We start from the raw sequence: 27,084 nt of genomic DNA, 5'->3' as shown, positions 1-27,084 counted from the left end.
TTTCATCTACTTCACTGTCCTTGGGTTCTGTTATTATAGTGTCCTGATTTGTTCGGGGCACTTTCCTCTCTTGTCTTTTCATGTAGTCTATGTGTCTTCCTTTCTTGCAGCGTGGATCTGATATATTACAGTTTCTTCCCTATATTCTTATAGTGCCTGTGCAGATTGTCTGTACCTCATCTTGATGCTAGGCTTCCAGACCCTGCTCGTGTCCCTCAATGTATGCTATTGCATCTAAAGGTGAAGGCAGCAATAGCTGAGGTAACTTGAGATATAGTTACGGTGCCCCAAGATGGAAGCGATGTCTTACAGAGATGGGGCTGAAAGGGTGGGCCTTACACTCTCTTTTGGATGCCTGCTCTGAGATGCAGCTGCTTCTAGGTCCTGTCTACTGTCAAAAAGTTATGGACTACTGCTTGGAGAAGGCTATGGCAATGACTGCAGTATCCCAAGATGGAAGTGGGTTAGGCTTAGGCTCCCAGGTATGAGGAGGCAAACTTGGACCTACCCTGGACCTGGGTCCTGCACAAGTTGGTGTGGGCAGATCCAGGCCAGGTCTGGGCTCCCATGATAGTCTGTTGGTAAGAAGAGGCGGTCATGTGCCAGAGGCTGGGCTCTGGTGGGTCTCTGCCCCGTAGGTAAAGGGGTGGACCTGGGCCTTCTGTGAGCCTGGGTCCCACGCAGGCTGGTGTGGGCGGATCTGGGTTAATGTTTTATTTTGTACACTCCTTCCAGAAGTCTACATTGAGCGCCAGCTAGGGTTCAGGCATTGTGCAATATGATGCAAATGCAGACAGGTTTGAGAGTGAGCCCATGCCTCAAGTTTGGTAGGGAAGGCAGATCCAAGGAAATGATTAAACCAAAAATCCATTACAATAGTGCTGTACCAGGGACTAAGAAAGCATGTAACAGCAGCTGCTGACCTAGTCTGAGATATCAGAGAAGGCTTCTTTGAGAAAGCAACAATTATGTTGATAAAAAGATGAAGCTGCATCTCAATTTTTTTTTGCCAAATTATTTTTTCGGGAGGAGGGTACCAGGGATTGAACTCAGAGGCATTCAACCACCAAGCCACATCCCCAGCCTTATTTTGTATTTTATTTAGAGACAAGGTCTCACTGAGTTGCTTAGCACATTGCTGTTGCTGAGGCTGGCTTTAAACTTACCATCCTCCTGCCTCAGCCTCTCGAGCTGCTGGGATTACAGGCATATGCCACCGCATCATGCCCAAGTTACTCTCAATGGGCAGATTTTTAGACTATGACAAAATCCTTTAAAAAATCATTTGCATTTGCAGAGTATAAAGAATTGGTACTTACAGCTGAAGTTTATGGTACTATATTCAGAAATAAAAATAAGTAGCAGCAATGATTTTTCAAATAAACCAGAATCCTATGTGTCTAATATGCATTCATACGTAATTTATGAAAGTGAAGAAAGCATGATTGAATCAATTAGCCAATGAGTTACAGTGACAATGCACTAGGTAATGTGTTTTGAAAAGAACCAGAGTAGTTCCTCAACACAAATTTATACTAACTATAGTTTTTAGTCAACTTTATTTATAGAACAGAGGTAACATTAATTTATGACATTTAATTTTTATGAATAATATTCCAACAAATATATTATTTAAAATGTATTTCAAACATTGCAATTTTTTAAACCAGGAGTTCAACAATAGCTTATCATTACACTGTTGGGAGTCAGGGATTGAACATAGGAAACAGAAAAAAATATTATGCATTATTTATTATTTGTCAACTTGCTTCTAATGGTCTTAAGAAAATGCATGCATTTGCACTACAATTTTCATAAAGAGATATAATGTCACCACAAAAGGTTTTAACTGGGGGAAAGGTTTTTATAATAAACTATTATTTATGTAGGTAAGAACAACATATATCAAAGAAAGACAAAAATATATTGAATAAATTATTTTTATTTTCTTCTTAAATTTCCCAAACACCCTATTTATTTCACATGAGATCAGGGGTCAGTTATGATAATAGCTAATTATTATCCGTCTTCTAAAAGTTTCATTTTAAGTAGATGGAACACCATTGATAATGCAGATGATTTCTCTGGTTGGAAATTGGTAAAAATAAGTTGACAATTCTTGACCATTTTTCCCCTCTTTTCTCTTGGAAACTTGAAAACATAAGTGCTTTGATGTTCTGTCATACTCTAAGCCTAACTGCTTAAGCCTGTTCCCTCATCCCTTCCCTTACTGGAAGGTCCACCCCTGGTTCAGTACCATTTTTTGCCTGGAAAAGACAAGTCTACCTATTTTGGGGTTTCAGTTCACACATCAAAAGAAATGCTCCAACACTGTCTGTATGTATAACAAAGGTGATACCTAGGCCTGATTTGTATTTCTGAGTTTCATTTACTAGTTTTAAAACCTCAAGTGGAAAAATAGACTGTCTACTCAGGAACCTTATCCCAATATTGATTATTTGCTGTAACCATGTAGTAAATATTTGACATTTTCTAATCATAAAAGCCCTATAAAGTAATCACTCATACTATAAATGATAATGGCAATGATCACACTTACAAATGCAATGTAAAATCAATTTATCACAGTTTTTTTGCACATGGTATTTGTTGCATTTACTAACAGCTATAATAATAATAAGAAGTAGTCAATTCAGCAACTATTCATACTTATCATACTTCCCCTTTAATTCAACCCTCAAGAGACACACCATCTAATAGGAATGCAGTTACCAGAGATAAGATTTGTGAGTTTTTTTTTAATCCTCATAATCTTAACAGTTAGAAAAGGGCCTTCTTCAGAGTATTTTATGAACATGTTTTGAGTTTATATTTAATAGCAGGAAAATATACAAGTTTGTAAGTAGATGCAAGATTTATCTTAGCATTAAATAAGAAGAGAAACTACATTGATGGATCACTCCATAATGGAAATCAACTGACCAAATAAAGACTGTTTTCAACAGTAATCTTGTAGATGACTCCAAATTTACTTCAAATGCCTTTTTAATATTTAATTGTAATAAAAGCTAAAGACATGGCATAAAATCAGAATTCAGTCAGGCAGCTCTGCAAGGGGCACTTTTCAGTATGCTGCTTTCTATTGATTTAACTTGATTTAAGAATAAAGTTTGAATCACTCCCTAGAGCCTAGAATAAATGTTGAAATTGCTTTTATTTATTCATTCATTCATTTATTTTTGGTACTGGATTTTGAACCCAGGACTGCTTTCCACTGAGCTACATCCCCAGTCCTTTTTATTTTTATATTTTTTATTTTGAGATAAGGACATGCTAAGTTACTGGGGGGATCAAATATTTGCTGAGGCTGGTCTCAAACTTGCAACCTTGTCTCAGCCTTCTTAATCCCTGGAATTATGGTAGCAAGTCACCACGGTTAAGCCAATCATTCCACAGTTATTAAAATAACAAATTAGATGGGTCCACAATTCATGATTTGATAGAAGGAAGATAGTCAAATGAATAGGTAATTAAAATAATGTGATGAGAACTATCAGAGGAGAAATTCAGTATGTTATCAACCACATTATCCCAGGCTTGGAATGTTGGAGGAGGATTCCAGGAAGAAGTAACGAGTTATCTAAAATATATAGAGAATGAGTAGGAGCAATCCAAGAGGACAGAAGAAGGAAAATACCAAGGCAGAGGGAACTGAGGGTATCAAATTTCAGGAAGACAGCATGTGTTGTCTGGGGCACTTAAATAAATTTGAGATGTTTGGAGTGTGGTGAGCAGAGAGAGGGGGAACTCACAGAAAATGAAATCAGGAAGACCCATATAAGGAGCTTCAACTACATCCTAAAGATAATAGAACCCTTGAAAGTTTTTATACCTGGAGTACCATGACTCCTTTGCATTTATGCATGATCCCTTCATCTTTAGAACATCATCACTATTCATATAAAGGTAACTGCTGTCATCAGAAGGAGGAAGACCAGTTTGAAAACTGTTTCAGTAATCTAAGGACTGGATATTACATGCTTGAACTTGGATAATAATTGTAGAAGGGTTAAAATCATTTGAGATCAACTTAACAGATTCAGAGTAAGAAGACTTGCTAAATATTTTCTTGGGAAAGATGAGGGAGAAGGAGATGCCAAGAATAACTTCCCAGCTTCTGTGACATAGCAGCTGGGTAGATGGTAGTAGAATGTGTTGCTAGAGGAAACAAAGATGCACTGATATAGGAGGGATGTGATAGATTTTGTTTTGGACATGTCCATAGAACTTTAAAATGTCTAGAAGTAGGAGCAGAAGAGGCTGTGAGTAGTAACAGAAATTTTTCACTTATAGCCAATCAATATGGCTTTGGTAAGAAATGGACAGTAGCCATTTCAAATCAGAGATCTGACTTGTGCTGTAATTTGTGCTACTTATTGAAGCAAGATACTTGAGTTAAAATTCTGCTATTATGAAGCTTGAAATAAATTCTACCTTCCTCATCTAAAGTCTCCAGAACATTGTTTCTTTCCAAAAAACCATTTCTATCTCAAGTACTAGAAATAGAATAAGTCCAGGATCCCAAGATTCTATGAAAAAAAAAAAGAATGGAAGATGACAAATTATGCCAACTGATCACTTTGACCATAAATAGCATGTCTTATGTTGTATAAAAAGGAGTCCTTGTGATATTGACAATGACCATTGAAGATTTTAGTACTTCCTTATTCTGATTATTAAAAACAACAAAAATAAAACAATACCCAAGGAATCACTGAAAGGTTTTGTTTAAACAAAAACTAATTCCAAAGCCCATAAAATGTTAATTTAGGAATCATTTCAAAAGCAAAAGGGTGATTATCTGGTACAGATACTCTCCTAATTTTTTAAATGTATGTATACGTTATATGGTATTCCTGTTAATATAAAATTTACAAATATAAAATCAATATAAAAATGTATTACTAGGTTTTGTATTCTGCTCAAATGACTGTGTAACACAATATTTATGTTAAATTCTTGGTATTTAATAGTAGAAAATAACTATCAGCAAATTGAGGTTACATTTAGAATTAAACACAACCATGTTGGTTTAGTTCGTACTAACCTTTTAACTGCCTCATTTTGTGTTTCATGGTACTTAGATCAGCCAAAATTTTGTCCTTTTTTAGCCAGTTCTGTTTCTCTAATTTTTCTGCTTTCTGCAACGCTAGAATAATAAGAATACATGATATTTTACCTTACATTCTTTTATCAACAGTAATTTATCATGAACACTAATAATTTATAAAGAACTTTCTGCTTCAATAAATAGATTCAATTAGAAACAAGTAATTAAAAGGTAAGGGTCATTAAAAGAAACCTCACTTGAAAGATGACAGGGCTTACGGCATTTCTTTATGGAAAAAAAGAACAGTGCTGTTTTATTATACAGATTTACCATATGCAATAGCCATATTTCATTTTCCACTTCCACAAACTATTTGGAGGTGATGAAAGCCTGGCTTGGAACCATTCATTTTTTAAACATTCACCTACTGCCTAAAGGGTGCAATTCTTAAAAATGAAAATGTGCAGACAGGTCGTCCTCAGTGCGAATTAAACTCATTTGTTATTTTCTAATGTATACCATTATTCTCCGTCTTATAGACCAAGGATCTCTTTATCAACTAAATTAGACATTTTTTCCACACAGAATACTCCATTCCAGTAAGAAAAAGCTGGTAATTGTGCAAATATGTAAGTATAACTATCCTTGTGCACATACTAATTGATGGACCTCCTGTTCTTTGCATAAATGTGATGTTATTATGTTGACATTATACACATTTAATTCATTTTCTTGTTCTGACATAAGATTTACTTCTCTCCACCTTCATACAGTTAAATGAAAGAAAGTGAAAATTAAAATACTTACCATTTGGAGGTATAAATGGTTCACCACAAGATACCCAGACAGCAATAGGATTTCTGAGGATGAGGGTGAGCAAAGACTTATCTATACCATCCAAACTATCAGATTTCACAGATCCAGAAAATAATTTGGTTCTCAATTTCATTATAGAGTTTTCTGGAAACAAATAGAACATTTATCATTGTTTGATGAATAATGAACAAATATGCTTTCTGAATTCATTTGTTTTTCAAAATATTTTCTCACTATGAGTCAGCATCCTTATATCAAAGAAAACATTTGACATTTGGTTTTTTGGGGATAGGCTAAATTCACTTAGCATTAAGAATTTGAAAGATGGGGGTTGAAATTATAATCTTATACAACCTGAAGACCAGATGTTCCATATGCCAAATAAAGGCAGAATTATATGTTTTAGTAATTAGTTAGACACTAAATGTTCACATAATTATTTCTGGAACATTAGAGAACAAAGCAAATGAGTGTTTGCCCTGCCTTCAGAGTGCACAGTTCAAAAAGCTACAGATTGCTTGGATGACTTTGCATTTGACCTTGGCATATTTCAGAATGCAAAGAAATAGAGGAATTCTAACTAGTGTCAGCCAGAGATCACACCTGCCTATAACCTGGTAAGCAACACAATGGAAAGAACTGGGGTTAGAAAAACCCCTAGCCCCTCACTCAGTACATGGGGTGTGCAGCCTAAGAAGACAGTAAAGTTTTGATTGGCATAGGTTGTGATCATCCACTCTCCTCCCTTTGTTTGAGCATCTTAGAGGGGAAGAAATTTTTGGACCTTTAAAAAATTTTATTCTACTTTTTCTAATTTTTTTATCTTCCCTTTTCACTTTATTATCTTCTTTTTTAATTTTAATTTTTAAGAATCTTTTTATCATATTCTATATTTTCCTCTTTCTTTTCTGTTATGGTGATTGCTGCTATTGTTGTTATCTTATTTTTATATGGTTTATATAGTTATGTATTTACTTATTTAGTGGAGATGGGGATCAATCCTGGGAATTCATATACATTGGGTGATCTGACACTTAGCTACACTGAAGTCTACCTGAGTGGAATTGTACCTTGTTCCAGACACAACCAAATCCTGGTTAAACCTTGGTGGATGCTTCAACTTAAAAAAATAGGGACAAAAGTCTCCAGGTGGTGACTAGTCCCCAAGAGGCACAGCTAGGGGCTTATGACATCCCATTCCTTGATAGTCATATTACGGAAATAACCAATAGAAATAAAACAACTCCTGTGGACACTGCGTCTATGAGGGTCCTCAGCATTGGCTGTCATCATACCTGTCATATCACACATTGCTAACAAGATTGGATGTGAGTGCCACAGAGGAGGAGCTGTGATCCCAGTCCCTACCTCTCCATATGAAACATCAGAAACTGCACCATTGTCTGAACAGGTAATCTTCAGGCCCTTCACCTCAGTTGGAACATCCTGTATCGGAAATACTTTTCAAGTAACAGAGCCATAATTGACAGTGCACATGGCAACACCCACCACCTGATAGGACAACCACTTCCATTGCAGGAGTAACAACAGAAAGTGAATTACATATCATCTGCCATCTACATATACCACACCTATCTAAATTACCAAAGTGACCCCACTCTTGGAAGACCATTAGAGAAAGTAGGTCCCTTAGGCTCTGATACATTATGTCAAAACCCACTAATCACAGCAAAGAAGCTGCAGGGAGATTAAACTATGAGGTCTAATGGAATTAAATTCAACAGTACAAAACAGATACCCTAATATGTATCATCAGAAGGCCTCATATAAAAATGAAAGAAGTTTCCATTTCAATAGATGTGCAAATCTCAATACAGAAACACAAGAAATATGAAAGCTACAAAGTAAGTATTATCAAATTTAAAAAAAGAAATAATTTCTTCACCTTTTCTACCATAATGGAATGAAACCAGAAATCAACAGCAAGAGAAATTTCAGAAATTAGACAGAAACATGGAGATTGACCAACATACTATTAGGTGAACTGGGTCATTGAAGAAATCAGAGGGAAATTTTTAAAATCTTGAATCAAATAAAAATTGCAACATCATATACCGAAACTTGTGGAATATAACAAAAGCAGCACTGAAAGGGAAGTTTATAGCAAGGAGTGCTGTCATTAAAATAATAGAGAGATCTCAGATAAATAACCTAATGATGCATCTAAAGGTCTTAGAAAAACAAGAACAAACAAGGCCCCAAACCAGTAGAAGGAAAGAAATAATAAGATTAGAGCATAACTCAATGCAATAAAGATTAAAAATAATACAAAGGATTGAATAAACAAAGTTGGTTCTTGAAAAGATAAGTAAAATTGACAATTTGATTTTAAACTAATTAAAAGAGAAGGCCCAAATTAAGTTAGACATTAATAAGGAGACATTAAAATAGGCACCATTGAATTTAAAAAGGATCATTAGGGAATATTTTGAAAAACTACTTGCCAACAAATTGGTAAATCTAGAAGAAACTGACAAATTTCTAGACACATAAGATTTACCAAAATCAAACCAAGGGGACATAAAAAACCTAAATAAATCAACATACAGTAATGAGATTGAAGCAGTAATAAAAAGGCTCACAACAAAGAAAAGCCCAGTCCCAGATGGATTCACTGCTGAATTTCATCAGACTTTTAAAGAAGAACTAATCCCCATGCTCCTCAAAAGATTCCATAAACTATAAAGTGAGTGGGCTCTTCTACACTCATTCGATGAAGTCAATATTATCCTACTACCAAAATCTAAGGACACATCAAATAAAGAAAATTATACACCAATATCCCTGATGGATATACATGCAAAAAGTCTAAATAAAATAGTTGCAAGCCAAATTTTACAGCACATTTCAAAATGATGATCAAGTTGATTTCATTCCAGAGATGCAAGGATAGTTCAACATATGCAAATCAATAAATGTAATACAGCACAAAAATAGAATCAGGGATAAAAATACATGATAATTTCACAAAAAGTCTTTGACCAAATTCAATATCCCTTTGTGATGAAAGTACTGAATAAACAGGGGATAGAAGAATCATACCTTAACAAAATAAAGACTCTTTATGACAAAACCATAGCCAACAACATACTGAATAGACAAAACTGACAGTATTTCCTCCAAGATCAGGATCAAGTGTCCACTCTCACTACTCTTATTCAATATAATGCTCAAAATTTCAATCAGAGCACACATAGGAAAGAGAAATAAAATAAAAACCATACTAATAGGAAAGGAGGATGTCAAATTATCTATTTGTTGATGATATGATTCTATACAGAGAAAGTTCTAAAGACTCTACCAAAAGACCTTTAGAATTGACAAATTCAGTAAAGTAGCAGGATACAAAAGCAATACACTAAAATCAGTAGCTCTTCTGTATCCCAATGATAAAGTTGCTGAGAAAAAAATCAAGAAGTTCACAATAGCCACAAAAGTATACACAAAATACCTAGGAATAAAACTAAAAGATGGAAGTTATGTACAGTGAAAATTACTAAACACTAAAAAAAAAAAAAAAAAACTGAGAAAAACAATAGAAGGTGGAAAGACTTACCATGTTCATGGATTGAAAGGAATAATTGTTAAATTGCCACAGTACCCAAAGCAATCTACAGATTCAATGTAATTCTCATCAAAATACCAATGATATTCTTTCTTAAAACAAGAGAAAAAATCCTAAAATTTATATGGAAGCACAAAAACCCTGAACAGCTAAATCGATCTTGATCAAAAAGAACAATTTGGAGGCATCGCAATACCTAATTTTAAGACATACTACAGAGCCATAATAACAAAACAGCATATTGCCATAAAAGTAGATATGTAAACAAACTAGGACAAAAATGAGGACACAAAAATGAATCTACACATCTTTAGTCAACCAATTCTTGGCAAAGCTATCAAAAACACACATTGTGAAAGGACCATCTCTTCAACAAATGGTACTGGGAAAACTGGATATTCACATGTAGAAGATTAGAACTAACCCTCGTCTCTCACCCTGTAAAAAATCAACTAAATATAGATCAAAGTGCTAATGTTAGAACTACAACTCTGAAACTACTAGAAGAAAACAAGAGAAACATTTCAAGCCATTGGCAGAAGCAATGGTTTCCTGGATGGAACTCCAGTAGCTCAGAAAATAAAAACAAGAATTAACACATGGGATTACATCAAGTAAAAAGCCTCTGACAGCAAATGAAACATTAAACAGAGTTAAGACACAATCTCCAAAATGGGAAAAAATCTTTGTCAGCATCTGATGGAATATTAAAATCCAGAATACATGAAAAACTCAAATCAACAAAAAGTAATACAAACAAAAATGACATAATATACATGTCTCAAAAGATATACAAATGGTCAATAAATATATGAAAACAATGCTCAATAACTTTAGACATCAGAGCAATGCAAATCAAAACTGTAGTGAGATCCCATTTCACCATAGATACTATGGTTATTATCAAAAACCAAACAAGGAGATCTAAAATATCATACTAGAGGGAGGATGCATTCCTTGTTGCTCTGTGACATGGGATTCAGGCAGAGGAAATACTGGTTCTCTGCAAGAGCTCTCACTGCCCACTCCCCTGCTCTTTGACCTCTGTTTGTCCACTGTGAACATTAGCCCTTTGCCAGTATATCACCAGCCTTTTGCATGCAGATATCTTCCTGACACTGCCAACTGCCCACTGGCTGCCTGTTTGCCTGCCTTTAGCCTGCCCATCACCCTCTGCCTGACATCCATCCACTGAATACCCACTGTTTGCCTTCAGACTGCCCACAGACTGTCTGAGGAGTGCCTGCTGCCTGTTGCTGCCTGGAAATCCATTTTCAGGGTACCCACAGGTTTGGTCACATGCAGCTGCTGCCATCATGGGACACTGGCCAGGGCCTGGAAATCCAGGGCTAAGAGGCCTGAAGGTTTATTGTTGCCATCTCTGGGTGTGGCTGCCTTAGCCTGGGGGCACCAACCAGGGCCTGGATCTGTGCAGGTCTGGTTGCATCTGGGGTCTTCCTGCTGGGTGTGCTAATGGCCTCCATCTGGCTGCCTCTTTGCAGGGTCACTCCTTTGTGTGAGTGCATCCATGGCTGTCTCTGTGCAAGTTGGAACAGCATTGATATCTTGGGGCTACAGCAAGGCAGAGCCTGGGGAATCTGAAGTCCAGGTCCATCAGATTGCTGCTGGGTCTGTGTGGGTCAGTCTTGGCCTGAAAAGCCTGGAAAGCTGGAGACCGACCGGGGACAGTTCCCTGGACAGGGCATGGGGGTGGTGAGTGTGGGTTGGAGACCCTGGAGAAAACAGGACTCTCTCCAGCTCAGTGAGTCCTGAAGTGCATGGGGACAGGAGGGACCAGCTATAACAAACGGGAAAACTGGAAGAGGATGTGAGGACATCTTGTTATCAGCTAGCCCAGCCATCGAGCAAATACACTTTCTTCTCAGCACCACATGGATTCTCCTCTAAAACAGACTGGATGTTATGCCACAAAGCAACTCGTAGCAAATATAATAATAATAATAATAATAATAATAATAATAATAATAATAGAAATACTACCCTGCATTCCATCAGATCATAACAGAATGAAACTAAAATCAATGATAAAATAAAAAATAGAAGCTACTCCAAAACCTGGAGACTAAATAACATGCTATTGAATGACAAATGGGTAGCAGAAGAAATCATGGAGGAAATGAATAAAATACTTAGAGGTAAGTGAGTACACCAATACAGCATATCAAAATCCCTGGGGCATTATGAAGGCAGTGATAAGAGGAAAGTTCATTGCATTGAGCTCATTCAATAAAAGAGTAAATAGTCAACAAATAAATGACCAAATATTATATCTCAAAACCCTAGTAAAAGAACAAATCAACAACAAAAGCAGTAGAAGACAGGAAATGATTAAAATCAGAGCTGAAATCAATGAAATTTAAACAAAAGAAACAATTCAAAAACTTGACAAAATTAAAAGTTGTTTCTTTGAATAAATAAATAAAATTGATAAACCCTTAGGTACACTAATTAAGACAAAACTCAAATTATTAAAATTCATGATTAAAAAGGTAAATATCACAACATATACTACTGAAATGCAGAAGATTAATAGAAACTATTTTGAAAATTTATACTCCAATAACAGAAAATCTTGAAGACATCGACAAATTTCTAGAGACACATGAACTATCCAAACAGAATCAAGAGGACATGCATAATTTAAACAGATCAATTTTAAGCAATGAAATAGGAGATGCCATCAAAAGTCTACCAACCAAGAAACGCCCAGGACCAGAAGCATTCTCAGCCAAGTTCTACACAATCTTCACAAAAGAATTAGCACCAATATTCCTCAAATTATTGCATGAAATAGAAAAGGAGGGAACCCTTCCAAACTCATTCTATGAGGCTAGTAACACCCTGATACCAAAACCAGACAAAGACACATCAAGGGAAGAAAACTTTAGACCAATGTCCCTAATGCAAAAATTCTCAATAACATTCTGACAAATCAAATACAAAATATATTTTAAAAATAGTGCACCACGATCAAGTGGAGTTCATTCTAGGGATACAAGGTTGGTTCAACATATGGAAATTTATAAATATAAATAACAAAAATAGTATGGTATTGGTACCAAAGTAGACATATAGACCAATGGTACAGAATAGAAGACACAGAGACAAACTCACATAAGTAGAGTTATCTCATATTAGACAAAGGCTCCAAAAACATACACTGGAGAAAAGATAACCTCTTCAACAAATGGCGCTGGGAAAACTGGAAATCCATATGGAGAAAAATAAAATTAAACCTCTATCTCTCATCCTGCACAAAAATCAACTCAAAGTGGTTCAAAGACTTAGGAACTAGAACAGAGAACCTGTGGGTAACAGAAGAAAAAATAGGACCAAATCTTTACCATGTCGGCTTAGGAACTGACTTCCTTAACTAGGACTCTAAAGTGTAATAAGTAAAATAAAGAATCAATAAATAGGATGAATTCAAACTAAAAAGCTTCTCGGCAAAGGAAACAATCAATAACATGAAGAGAGAGCCCACAGAATGGGAGAAAATATTTACTACATGCACCTCAGATAGAGCACTAATCTCCAGGATATATAAAGAAGTTAAAAAACTCAGCACCAACAAACAAACACCCAATCAGTAGATGGGTTAAGGAGCTGAACAGATACTTTACAGAAAAAGAAATACAATTGATCAACAAGTATATGGGAAAATGTTCATCATCTCCAGCAATTAGAGAAATGCAAATCAAAACTACTCTAAAATTTCATCTGATTCCAGTCAGAATGGCAATTATCAAGAATACAAGCAATAATAAGTGTTGACAAGGAATTGGGGAAAAGGTACACTAATATATTACTGGTGGCACTGCAAATTAGTGCAACCACTATGGAAAGCAGTATGGAGATTGCTTAGAAAACTTAGAATGGAACCACTATTTGACCCAGCTATCTCACTCCTCAGTTTATACCCAAAATATTTAAAATCAGCATACTATAGTGATGTAGCCATCTAAATGTTTATAGCAGCTCAATTCACAATAGTTAAATGATGGAACCGATCTCAATGCCCTTCAACAGATGAACGGATAAAGAAACTGTGGTGTATATACACAACAGAATATTACTCAGTCTTGAAGAAGAATGAAATCATGGAATTTGCAGGTAAATGGATGGAGTTGGAGAATATCATGTTAAGTGAAATAAGCCAAACCCTAAAAAACAAAGGCTGATTGTTTTCTCTGATAAGCAGATGTTGATCCATAATGGGGTTGGGGGAAGAATGAAGAAACTTTGCATTGTGCAAAGGGAGTGAGGGGAGGGGAGGAGGTGTGGGGACTGGGTGAATGGTAGAATGGACATTATATACATGTATGATTATACTACTGGTGTGACTCTGCACCATGTTCAGCCAGAGGAAGGAGAATTTGTGCTCTATTTGTGTAAAGAGTGTCAAAATGCATTCTGCTGTCATGTATAACTAATTAGAACAAATAAAAAAATAAAAAATGCATTCCAAATTCATCAATGATGTAAGAATAAAAATAAATAAAATTACTTCTACAAAAAAACAAAAGAGAACATCTGCTGGCAAAGATATAGGGAAAAAAACCTTATATACTGTTTGGGGGGATGTAAATTAGTATAGACACTATAAAAAAACAGTATGGAGGTCTCTTTTTCAAAAAACTAAAAGTAGAACCACTATATGACCAGACTACACCACTCCTGGGTATAAATCTGAGGGAAATAAGGTCAGTATACAAAAGAGACACCTGCAAACCCATGTTTATTGTGGCACTATTCACATTAGCCAAAATATGAAATCAGCCTAGGTGCTCCTCAACATCTAATGGATGAATGGATAAAGAAATGATGAGATATATACACAATGAACTATTATTCATCTATAAAGAAGAATAAAATCTGTCATTTGCATGAAAATGGATGGAACTGGAGGACATCATGTCAAGTGAAATTATTCAAACAATATCACAAACTTTCTCTTTTATGTGGAAACAATAAAATATAACCTGAAAATAGAGAGGGACTTTTAGAGGCTAGTAAAGGGGGGAAGAGGGATGTTGACAGATGTAGAGGGAAGGTGGAAACATCAATGCACAATACATGCCATATGGCAATGATACAAGAAACTCATTCAATTAAATGTATGAATAAAAAGAAAATATATATACATATTCTATACAAACACAACTGCTGCAAACCTAACTACATAGTACATATCAGCAGCAACCACAGCAACAAAAATAAATAATATTCTATACAGAATAATAATAACTAATATTCATTGAATGCCTAGATAAACATTAACCAGGCATTGTTCTAAGAAAAAAAATACATACACATATATATGTATCTACATGTGTGTATATGTGTATGTACACTTTAATATATTTTATTAATATATTTATTAATACTTTTATTAATATATTTACGAGGGCCAAATGAATGTATTTAATATAGATATTAAATATATATATTCAAGCGAATATGTATATTGTGTATTTCTGTGGTGTGGGTATGTGAGTGCTGTGGTATGAATGTGTCCCCTCCAGAAAAATTCCGATATTGAAACTTAATGGTCAATGTGATGGTCTCTGAAAGTGGGACCTTCAAAGGTGGTCATAAGAGTCCCTCTCCTTGTGAATGGGTTGACGGTCCTTACTAAAGAGGCTTCACACAGTGTTTGGCTCTCCTGCCCTCCTCTATCTTTAGCCTCCTGAGAACATAGCACTTCTCCCCTCTGGAGAATCCAACCCTCATCAGAAAACCAAACCTGCCAGGGCCTTGATTCTAGACTTCCAGCTTCCGAAGCTGTGAGAAGTAAATACTTACTCTTTATAAATCAATCAGTTACTGGATCTATAGTACTCAGTTATAGTAGCATAAAATGAACTAAGATAACATTCAAAGGAAAATTCTATATATGGTTTTTATTTCAAGTCAGTCCTTAAAAACACTCTTACAAATGAGAAAACTGAGGTACATAGTGGTTAAAAACTTTCCCAAAAGCCACGGAGCAAGTGACAGAGCTAGAACTTGAACCTTAGTATTCTGGCTCCAAAAACCAAGTTGATAACCCAAGTTATGCCTTGGAGAATCTCATTGAGACTCTTAAATCAGTTACAATAGTAGCTGGTTGTGATTTTAAAATTCTAGAAGAGGTGATTGAAAGAATCTCATTTAACTTTTTCATGATTGAACATAAGCAGAAGCATTGTCCACATACTTTTAGCAGTCATCTCTTCTGTTCCAACAGGAGCGGAGCCTGTCTTTTGTTCTTCAGAGTCTCTCTGCATAAAGGATTCACTTAGAGCCCATAAAACCAAATCACGCAAGGTAAAAACTGTGGTTCCATCTCTGGTGTATACTTTGGAAGCTGCTCTGGAAAGCCCAAGCTGTCCTGTGCATTCTGTAAGAAGCTGAACAACACAGTCTGTGAAGGACTGACACGAACTAGTGATAGAATTGGGAATAATAAAGAAGAGCTCACCTTTCAGAAATCTGAGAAAGTCTTTTAACTTGAGAAAATACAGATCTGAGTAACTACTAATCTTGACCGTGTGTGTGTGTGTGTGTGTGTGTGTGTGTGTGTGTGTAATAGCAGTAGCAGGGGTTAAAACAAGGACTCATACATGCTAAGCAACCATTCTACTCCTGAGCTACATCACCTTCCCAGATCTTGATTTTTGATTAGTAATGATTTCTAATATTAGATTGTTCTATACCATTTTATATTAGTCTAATCCCACTGTGAAAATTCCTAGCTCTAAAAATGTAACATAGCAACTGATGTATGTTAATACATTTTAGCCTCAGAGTACTTTCCAAGGAATGTCCAATCGAGAAATCTACTTTCAATTTTGTTGCTTGATAAGGTATAAAATTATTGTAATATTTCATATTGATGAACTGCTCTAAAATAAATGAGTAGTTAACTTTTAAACCAAGATATGACATGTATTATTACCACCATTTGGTAGATGAGAAAACAGAATGAAAAGGCTAATGTTTTTTCCCAAGACCACAAAAGACAGTATGGATCCCTGAGTGAATCTTCAAGTCACTAATTTCTGTACTTTGTTTAGTTTACTGAACAACAATATTTTAATTAAAAATCCATTTATTTTTCAACCAAAGAGGTGAGTGGATAAATAAGTAGTGTTTGTAAAGAAGTTCCAATGAGAACTTTATCTCATATTTAACATCACCTGTAAAATATGTTACTAAAGTATTAATCTTAATGCACAGACAGGATGATCATCAAACCTGGAAAGACAAATCTGGGTTTGGGCCTTCTGGACTCTCCTTCAATCCTGTGTCTATGTGATCTTTAAGACAGACCACACAGTTCCTCTTAACACAATCCCTTCTTCTCCAATTTGAAAATGAAGCACCCTATCAACAAATAAGCACCCTAGTGCTCCACATGATAAACAAGGTGGCATCTCTTAGATCACTCAGATGACATAAAATTGGAAGTTGGCTTGGGAAGGAGGGAAGAAAATGACATTATTCTTGAAAAGAATGAAGAAAATTGGGTAGTTTTACTTTTTCTCCTTTTATATCTTTGCTTTGGAGTCAATCTAAGAAAACACATTCTGATTTTTTAAAAAATTTTCTAAGTCTATCCAAAGAAATACAATAAAAAATAATGCCTCTAAGGAAACAGGGATCTCAATCTCATCAGCTTAAATTGGTAAACATGGCCAGGGACATTTATCACTCAATCTCATTTTTTTTTTCTTATCAGGAGAATCACCATTATCATTACCTCTGAGAATGTAAGCAGCATTTAAGTGACAGTCACCTACCATGGGGAATGTTCCAGCCACAATTAACTTCCCATTACGATATCCATCCCCGTTTTTGTACGCGATTATTTTCACTGCCTTCTGGTGTGTTGCTGCTATACCACTGTGACACACAGCTTGCATGCAGGTCTTCGTCCGTAAAGATAATAGGAGTTCTTCATAATAACTTAGAGTTTTGTCAGCCTCGTAAGATGATAAGTCAGCCTGATTCATTTAAAAAAATTGTACATTTATACATTTATACAAACCTTTAAATTTTAGTTTTTTATTTGGGCATCATTCAGTCTCAGTTCAATGAGTGTGTGTGTGTGTGTGTGTGTGTGTGTGTGTGTGTGACATTTAAATTTTGCTATTGTCACTTCATGTACTATAGAATACCAGATGCTATAATGGGAAGGACACTGGACAGAAATCTTAAGTTCTTTTTCCGTCCCTGACACCGAGTTACTAGGTGACTTCTGAGCATCTGGTCTGTTTGGGGCCTTCTCTATTTATTTTATTTGAGGTCAATGTCACATTTTTTGTTTCTTTTGCTTTCACCTGTGACAGGAGATGGCAGCAGGGCCAAGGACAGCCTGGGATCAAAGTAAGAGGACACAATACCACCACCGACATTCCCTCAATTTTTGACTTTGGAATGATGCCATCCTATGGTGGAAGATGCTGATGAAAGGAGGGGAATGAGAGCAGTGTCCAGCACATGGTAATGAAGGGGTGAGAGCCACTTCATCCCTAACTAGGATGCTGCCCTGAGGGAAAAGCTGTCGGATATGCTGTAACTCTGAGGATCTTGGTAATCAGCTCCTCCAAACCAAATGCCCTCTGGCTTCCCAGAGGACTGATTCCTTTCTCCTTTAGATATTATTTCAGTGGATGGTTACAGGTGGCACAATGTGGCTGGGAATTAGGAGATGAGCGAGATCTGGAGATGGGGCAGGTCAGCCTTGAGAGGACAGGCTGGAGGGTGCCCACCTTTTTGGACTTGCTCCTTTATATTCAGGTGTGCAAGTTCCCTCAGCTTTTTTCACTTCTAAACTTGAAGGGAGGATCTCTTACATAGTACCATTTCAAATTAAGGTCACACAAAAGTAGCAGAGGATTTTGTTTGGTTTTTGGTTTTAGTTTTTCATCTCCAAGAACTCTAAACAGCATTAGACATGGATGTGTGAATGCAGGCACCCAACCTGAATAGTTAACAACAACATGTCAAATTCCCCCTGAAATGCTCCATGCTCATCAAAGAAGTTTACCCTGTGGATATAGGTAAAAAAGCTGTTCCACTAAGTAAAGATCTGCAGTTATTTCCTCAACTAAAAGTGACACAGAGAACAGGGGAAAGTGTCAGCAAATTAAAGCTGCAGAAGTGCCCAATTAACTTCACAGGGTGAATGGAACTATTAATAGACAATGTATTTTAAATTACAGTGGGGAAAAGGAAATCAATGCAAGCAGGATGTATTAAGAGAGGATGAATTGGATGAGTGGAGATGCATCTGAGGAGGATGAATTGGATGAGTGGAGATGAACTTGAATGCAAGGCAGATAATAAATACATCAAAGTTTCCAAACTGTTGACACATGTACATTAGCAGAATTCAGATCATTACACACCTTGACCACACTGATGACCTTGAAAGGCCCTTGTGATAGGGGCTTCTGGGTCTTGGAGCCTGAAACACAGAGGAATGGAACCCCTGGAAGCAACTGTTTCAGTCTCTTCTCTGCTCTCATGCATCGTCCACAAGCCAGGCAGAGCATCATTTTCCTCTTTCCACCAGCTGAGAAATAATAGTATCCCTTAAACAGGAAATAAAGGCGTTTTTATATAGGTACATCTGAATTATGATAGCATTCCATAGAACTCTTTAGAATATAAATAGAGCACCTTTATCATCACCAAATACTAAATTTGAAATCACAACATTAATGCATTATTTCCCTCCCTAAAAGTTACATTCTCAAGAAAATAATTTCCAAATTTGTAATGACAATTCAGCACCAATGAACACAACCTGTGCCCAGAATCAAGATTTCATGAAAAATGGTCAGTTCCAAGTTTGAGTCAGAAAATATACAATGTAAGCAAGGGAAAGAAAAAAGTTCTCCCAGAGTAAACAAATTGTGTCAAAAAGACATGGAAGTCAATATGAGGGAGCCCCTACTGCTCAAAAAGCAATAATTTGGGGATAACATAAAGAACAATAATGGCAACATTTTGCATATGTTTGAATATGCAAAATTCAATGAGTTCACAATGATTGTATTAATAGAAGTAAAACAAACAAAAAACCCAAACAAATAAAAACAAATCTACAACCTATTGGACAACATTGGCATTAAGCTTGCACCTATTTATAACTCTGAAAACCGGCCATGAAAGAGTATGTATGGCAGATTATTTCCAAAGACAGCCACAATAAAACCATTCCAAACTTGTGTTCCTCTCAACAGAGAGGAAGTGTTTCTTTATCCTTATTTCTTTTCCTTGAAGAAGGGAAAGGGCGTACTACTGGCTTCACCCATTGTAGCACTAGCAAATGCAAGACAAGCGGATATATAAGTAGTACTTGCACATTAGTGCTTATTCTCTTTGGGTTACAGTAGGAACCCTAAGACTACAATGTGAGCAAACTTGAGCTAACCTTTCCAAGAAATCCAGAGATTGGAGAATCAATGCCCCTAGCTAAGAGCCTACCATCCACCAGACATGTAAGGGAGGCCATCTGTGATCATCCACTCCTCACAGAGCCACCAAACTACTGAAGGAGCACCAGATGACTACAGCCATACTAGTGACCCTGGGCAAGACCAACAGGTCTTTTCTTCATAATTTTCCTGAAATCTTTCCTAAATGGAATCACAGAGTTTAAGTTATTTCAATCAAAAGTTAAGTGTTCTTTTGCCTAATTGCTCTGGCTAGAGATTTGAGGACTATTGAGAATAAAAGTGGTAAAAGTGGGTATCTCTGTCTTGTTTCTGTTTTTCGAGGAATGCTTTTAGTTTTTCTCTATTTAGAACAATGTTGGCCTTGGGTTTGTCATACAGCTTTTACAAAGTTAAGGTATGGTCATTTTATTCCTATTTTTTCCTAGTGTTAATTATGAATGGATGCTGTATTTTGTCAAATGCTTTTTCTATATCCATTGAGATGATCATGTGATTCTTGTCTTTAAGTCTATCGATGTGGTGCATACATTTAGTGATTTCTGTATGTTGAACCAACTGTGCATGCCTGGAATGAAACCCACTTGATTATGGTGCACAGTCTTTTCAGTGTGTTTTGCCAGCATTTTATTAAGAATTTATTATCTATGTTCATCAGGGATATTGGTTTGAAGTTTTCTTTCCTTGTCGTTTCTTTGTCTGCTTTTGGCATAAGGGTGATATTGACTTCATTGAATGAGTTTGGAAGGGTTCTCTCCTTTTCTATTTCATGGAATAATTGGAGGAGGATTGGTATTAGTTCTTATTTAAAGGTTTGGTAGAACTTGGCTGAGAATCTATCTAGTTCTGAACTTTTCTTTGCTGGTAAGTTCTTGATTACTTCTTCAATCTTGTTATTTGAAATTGATCTATTTACATTTTCTATATCCTCCTGGTTCAGTGTGAGTAAGTGTTATGTTTCTAGGAATTTATCAATGTCTTCAGTATTTTCTAACTTATTTGAGTATAGATTTTCAAAACAGCTTCTGATTATCTTCTGTATTGCAGTAGTGTCTGTGATGATATTTCCATTTTCATCATGGATTTTAGTAATTTGCATTTTTAAGGAGTTAAAATCAGCATACTTCAGTGACACAGCCACATCAATGTTTATTGAAGCTCAATTCACAATAGCTAAGTTATGAAAGCAGCCTAGGTGTCCTTCAATAGATGAATGGATAAAGAACATGTGGTATATATACACAATGAGTATTACTCAGCCATAAAGAAGAATCACTTTATAACATTTGCCAGCAAATGGATGGATCTGAAGACTATCGTGCTAAGTGAAGTAAGCAAAAATCAAAGGTAGAATGTTATCTCTGATATTTGGAAACTAATTCACAATAAAGCAGGTGGTGAGGGGAAGAGTAGACATGCCGTAGATTAGACAATGGGAATGGAAGGAAAGGGGCAGGGATAAGTAAAGGAAAGACAGTGGAATGAATCTGGCATGTACATATATGAAGTTTCCCATGTACATATATAAAAAAACACAGAAAATACCACCACCATGTACATCCATAAGAATGAAACTCTACCATTGGTCTACATGTCTATTTTGGTGCCAATACCATACCATTTTTGTTACTATACTTTGTGGTATAGTTTAAGGTCTGGTATTGTGATGCCTTCTGCTTCACTCTTCTTGCTAAGGATTGCTTTGGCTATTCTGGGTCTCTTGTTTCTCCAAATGAATTTCATGCTTGTTTTTTCTATTTCTATAAGGAATGATGATGGGATTTTAATAGGAATCACATTGAATTTGTATAGTGCTTTGGGTGGTATGGCTATTTTGACAATATTAATTTTGCCTTTCCAAGAACATGAGAGATCTTTCCATCTTCTAAAATCTTCTTCAATGTCTTTCTTTAGTGTTCTGTAGTTTTCATCATAGAGTTGATTCTCAAATTTTTTTTTGGAGGCTATTGTGAATGGGGTAGTTTTCCTAATTTCTCTTTCAGAGGATTTGTCATTAATGTGTAGAAATATATTTGATTTATGGGTATTGATTTTATATCTTGCTACTTTGCTGAATTCATCAATTAATTCTAGTTTTCAGTTGAAGGTTTTTTTTTGGATTCTCTAAGTATAGAATCATGTCATCAGCAAATAATGATAGTTTGAATTCTTCTTTTCCTATTTGTATCCTTTTAATTGCTCTGGCTAGTGTTTCCAGGACTATGTTGAATAGAAGTGGTGAAAGAGGGCATCCCTGTCTTGTCCCAGTTTTTAGAGGGAATGTTTCCAATTTTTCACCATTTAGAATGATGTTGGCTTTGGGTCTAGAGTAGATAGCTTTTACAATATTGAGGTATGTTCCTATTATCTCCAGTTTTTCAGTGTTACAAACATGAAAGGATGCTATATTTTATCAAATTCTTTCTCTGCATCAATCGATATAATCATATAATTCTTCAAGTCTACTGATGTGATGAATTATATTTATTGATTTTCATATATTGAGCCAACCTTGTATCCCTGGAATAAACCTCACTTGATTATGGTGCACTATTTTTTTTAATATGATTTTGTACGCGATTTGCCAGAATTTTTTTGAGAAGTTATCTCATACTAGACAAAGGTACCAAAACCATACATTGGAGAAAAGATAGTCTCTTCAACAAAAGGTGCTGAGAGAACTGGAAATCTATACTCAACAAAATGAAAATAAACCCCTATCTCTAACTATGTGCAAAACTCAACTCAAAGTGGATGGAAGACCTAGGAATTAGACCAGAGACCCTGCACCTAATAGAGGAAAAATTAGGCTCAAATCTTCATTATGTTGGATTACACCCTGACTTCCTTAAGAAGACTCCTAAAACACAAGAAATAAAATCAATAATTAATAAGTGGGATGGGATAAACTAAAAAGCTTCTTCTCAGTAAAAGAAACAATCAATGAGGTGAAGAGAGAGTCTACATTTTGGGAGCAAATTTTTGTCACACACATGTCAGATACAGCAATAATCTCCAGGATATATACAGAACTCAAAAACCTTAACACCAAAAAAAAAAAAAAAAAAACACCCAATTAATAAATGAGCTAAGGAGCTCAAAAGACACTTCTCAGAACTTTCAGAAGAAGATATACATTCAATCAACAAATATATGAAAAAATGTTAAACATCTCAATTAATTACAGAAATGCAAATCTAAACTAAGATTTCATCTCATGCCAGTCAGAATGGGAGTTACCAAGAATACAGACAACAATAAATGTTGATGAGGATATGGAAAAAAAGACACACTCATGTATTGCTGGTGGGACTACAAATTGGTGCAACCAATCTGGAAAGAAGTATGGAGATTCCTTAGGAAACTTGGAATGGAACCACCATTTGACCCAACTATCCCTCTCTTCAGTCTATACCCAAAGGACTTAAAATCAGTACATTATAGTAACACAGCTACATCAATGTTTATAGCAGCTCAATTCACAATAGCTAAACTGTGGAAGCAACCTAGATGCCCTTCAATAGATTTATGGATAAAGAAACTGTGGCATATATACACAATGGAATATTACTCAGCATTAAAAGAGAATAAAATTATGCCATTTTGCAAGTAAATGGATGGAGTTGGAGAATAGCAAAGTAAGCCAATACTAAAAAACCAAAGGCCTGATGTTCTCTCTGATAATGGATGCTGATCCACAATGGGGTGAGGGAGACATGGGGGAAAATGGAGGAACTTTGATTGGGCCAAGGGGAGGGAGGGTTGAGGAAGGGGCATGGGAGCCGGAAAGATGGTAGAATGAGATGGACATCATTACTCTAGGTACATGTCTGACTGCACATATGGTGTGACACTACATTGTGTACAACCAGAGAAATGAAAAGTTGCGCTGAAATTGTATACAATGAATCAAAATGCATTCTGCTGTCATATATACCTAATTTAAATGAATAAATTAATTAATAAAAAAGAATGGGATGCTAAATGGATAAGATATATTCCATGCTTGTAGAATTATATCAAAATGGATTCTGATGTCATGAATAACTAAAAAGAACCATTTTTTTTTAAAGAAAAGTCAGTGTTCAAGGGGCTGGAGAGGTAGCTCAGAATTAAAGTGCTTGCCTCGCATATATAAGCCCTGGGTTCAATGCAATATCAGAAATTGTCTCTAACCAAGATCAGAACTGGTGATGTAGCTCAGGGGTAGAACACTTGCCTACCACATGAGGCCCTGGGTTCAATTCTCAGTCCTGTGGGAAATTAGTGATCAAATTTTATGAACATAGCTTTTCTAAGAGAAAAATTACTTTATTAAATTATCTTATTTTACCATCTTTTTTTTTTTCTTTGGGAAGAAAGAACCACTTACTGGTTGATCAATGTTTTCTCCTTTAATGACAGAAGATGTACAAATACCAGCAAAATTTGCCAATGTGATTTCCTTATCCAAAGTAGTGCTATAAAAGGCCATAAATGTTTTCAAATTTTCCAAGTACTGCCACTTTTGATGGGCAGTTCCATTGTTGTATGGCTTATATTTCTGGAGAAAAAAAGAGAGAAAATATTGTGTCAAATAGACAGGTGAGTTTATGAGATAGCTATAGCAGTCATATTTCATTGCATAAATTCAAAAAGTACAGATAATTATTCATAAATACATTATGCAGTGATAAATATAGTTGATTTTTGGCAATTATATGCATAGATTTTATACTTATAAATATGCATTCTTTGATTTACAAAAATAGAATCACACAATACATACAATTTGAATTGCATTTTTTTTCAATTAACAATATTCCATGAACTTTTTTTTTAACATTTTAAAAAGATATTATCATTTAATTTCAGGAACATTTTATTTTGCTAATCTCCAATAGTTAAAACATGTATATTGTTTCTTAAAATTTCCCCGCAATACACATAAAACAACAAACAGTACTGTAAATAAATCTTTGTATAAATCTATGATAATTTCTTTTTAAAAATATTTTTTGTAGTTGTTGATGGACAGAATGCCTTTATTTTAATTGTTTATTTATTTATTTATTTATTTATTTTATATGGTGCTGAGAATTGAACCCAGTGCCTCATGCATGCTAGGCAAGCACTCTACCACTGAGCTCTAGCCCAAGCCCCTATAATAATTTCTTTAGGACAAATTTCTGGAAGAGTTGCTGATAAAAGAAGATTCTATTTTTTGTAGTATTAGGGATTGAATGCACGTCTCACACATGCTAGGTAAGTACTGTACCACTGAGTTGCATCCCAAGTCCAAACTCTGATCATTTTTCAAGATTATGATCTATCACATCGAAATTCTTTCTGGAGAGAACATTTTACTTTATATTTCTAATGGTTGTATATGTATATTAAATAACCCACTTTTCTTATATTCTTGTCCCAAAAGGGCAATATCTTCCCTAAATATGAGCTTAATAAATGAAAAAATAGTACCTTATGAAAAAATAGTACTTGATATTTTAGTTTACATTTCATTGATATTAAAGGAGACTTTTTCTAAGTAAAGTTAAATAATAATAGAAACAAGATATCTACTTTAATTATAAAAGTTGGCTCAAGTATAAGTAAAACATGTTTCAATTTAACAGAATTTTTAAAAGTGGATTAATGCTAATAACTAATCATATCATGACACCTCAAGGAATTATATAATTTGTAACACTTATATTACCAAGTAACAGGTTAACAGTAAAGAAGAAAATAAATGAGACTTAAGAACTGATTTTATGGGTCAGAAAACAAAGCCTCCCCCAGAGATCTGGAAAACCAAAGGCTATATTTTCAAGGAACAAGAAAAGATCTAGTAGCATTAATCTAACATGCCTAATTTTATTACTTTATATGAACTTGAATATTTTTTCATAAACTGATTGCTTCAATAAATAAAAATGAAATGTTAACAAAGAAAAAAGTTTTGAAAGGTGACTCAAATTATCTTGGGATTAAGTTTTTTTCATATAAAATGAGAACCTCAGTGGAAGACATCCATACCTACAATTTTATGAAACTAAGGAAGGCACTCAATTTGCACCTGCATGAGATTTTATCTTTGATATGTACTAAATAGGCAACTGACATAAAATAATGTAAAGTGATGTATACTGTCTCTAAATTTTTAGTCTTTATTTAACATCAGGACAGAAGATTTAATTAAGTTTTGGTATTTGTCCAGATTGCTGTCCCAGTTTTGGATTCAGGGCCTGCAAAACAAGTTGCTTCACTGCTTTTAAACACATGGAATAAAATGTTATTTGGAGACAATACATTCTGCCCAACAAAAAGATGGAAAATACTGTGGAGATGACAGAAAGCAAATGCAGAGCAGGAATACTCCTAAACTCTCTCTCCTGCTAGCATGGAAAACACAGATCCATTTACAAATGTTTTTGGTTATAAGTGGGAATGACAGGAAAACGTGCAAAAAGTACTTCCTAGATCTTTGTCCAAAATTCAAATGAAGCCAGACTTCTCTGGAGTCTCCAAAAATTGTTTGGCTGCTGTAAGCATTTGCAAAACTGTATTAAAAGTATAATGCAAATGGATTGCTTGGTAGACTACCACTATGAGCTCAGGTCCCCAAAAGACCTCCCTGTACAGGTTATCTTTCTCCAGTTACCAAGAAAGGGGGCCTTGCATATGTCCTTGGGTGTGTCTAATAGCCATTCACTTGACTGCATCCACCACTTGACTGCCGTGTTTACTTAACAGTAAATTCTGTGAGTTTTGTTGAGACCATTTCTCATGCTTGCCTTTGGATTTGATTTCAGTAACTAGCACAGTTCCTGACATGCGGCAAGCTCACAATCACCATCTGTTGGATTAAACTAAATTAAGAGATACATGAACATGCTCAATTTGAAATCTAGGCAGACTATTATAAATATTTTAACAATGACATTCAAGGTAGCATTCTATGACAGCCATTCTTTAGCTCCACAAAAAGGAGACATTTATTTCAATTTAATTAAAGGGCCATGATTACTTGTTAGTCTATACATATCTTACCTGAACAATAACTGGATAGCCACAGGCTTCATTTCTAGCCTTGGTCATAGACACTGCCAGCACAAGGTCAGGGTTACTTGCCAGGTGAAATGTCCTTAAGAAAATACGAT

General features: G+C 35.4%; 1 protein-coding gene across 1 annotated transcript in view; it reads right to left on the bottom strand.

The window, feature by feature from the left end:
* The window catches only part of Dcdc1 (doublecortin domain containing 1), a 444,844-nt gene that overhangs the window by 17,748 nt on the left and 400,012 nt on the right, over positions 1-27,084 (bottom strand). The window contains exons 26-32 of the mRNA XM_077797956.1: positions 26,975-27,068; positions 24,315-24,485; positions 18,890-19,075; positions 17,279-17,482; positions 15,694-15,886; positions 5,879-6,031; positions 5,069-5,170 (exon numbers count right to left, since the gene is read on the bottom strand). Of these exons, the coding sequence (XP_077654082.1) occupies positions 5,069-5,170; positions 5,879-6,031; positions 15,694-15,886; positions 17,279-17,482; positions 18,890-19,075; positions 24,315-24,485; positions 26,975-27,068 (1,103 nt within the window). The remainder of the gene's footprint in view (positions 1-5,068; positions 5,171-5,878; positions 6,032-15,693; positions 15,887-17,278; positions 17,483-18,889; positions 19,076-24,314; positions 24,486-26,974; positions 27,069-27,084) is intronic.

This window comes from Urocitellus parryii, chromosome 4 (assembly GCF_045843805.1).
Source record: "Urocitellus parryii isolate mUroPar1 chromosome 4, mUroPar1.hap1, whole genome shotgun sequence".
NCBI classification, from domain to species: Eukaryota; Metazoa; Chordata; class Mammalia; order Rodentia; family Sciuridae; genus Urocitellus; species Urocitellus parryii.
This window is presented reverse-complemented; position numbering and strand designations above follow the sequence as displayed.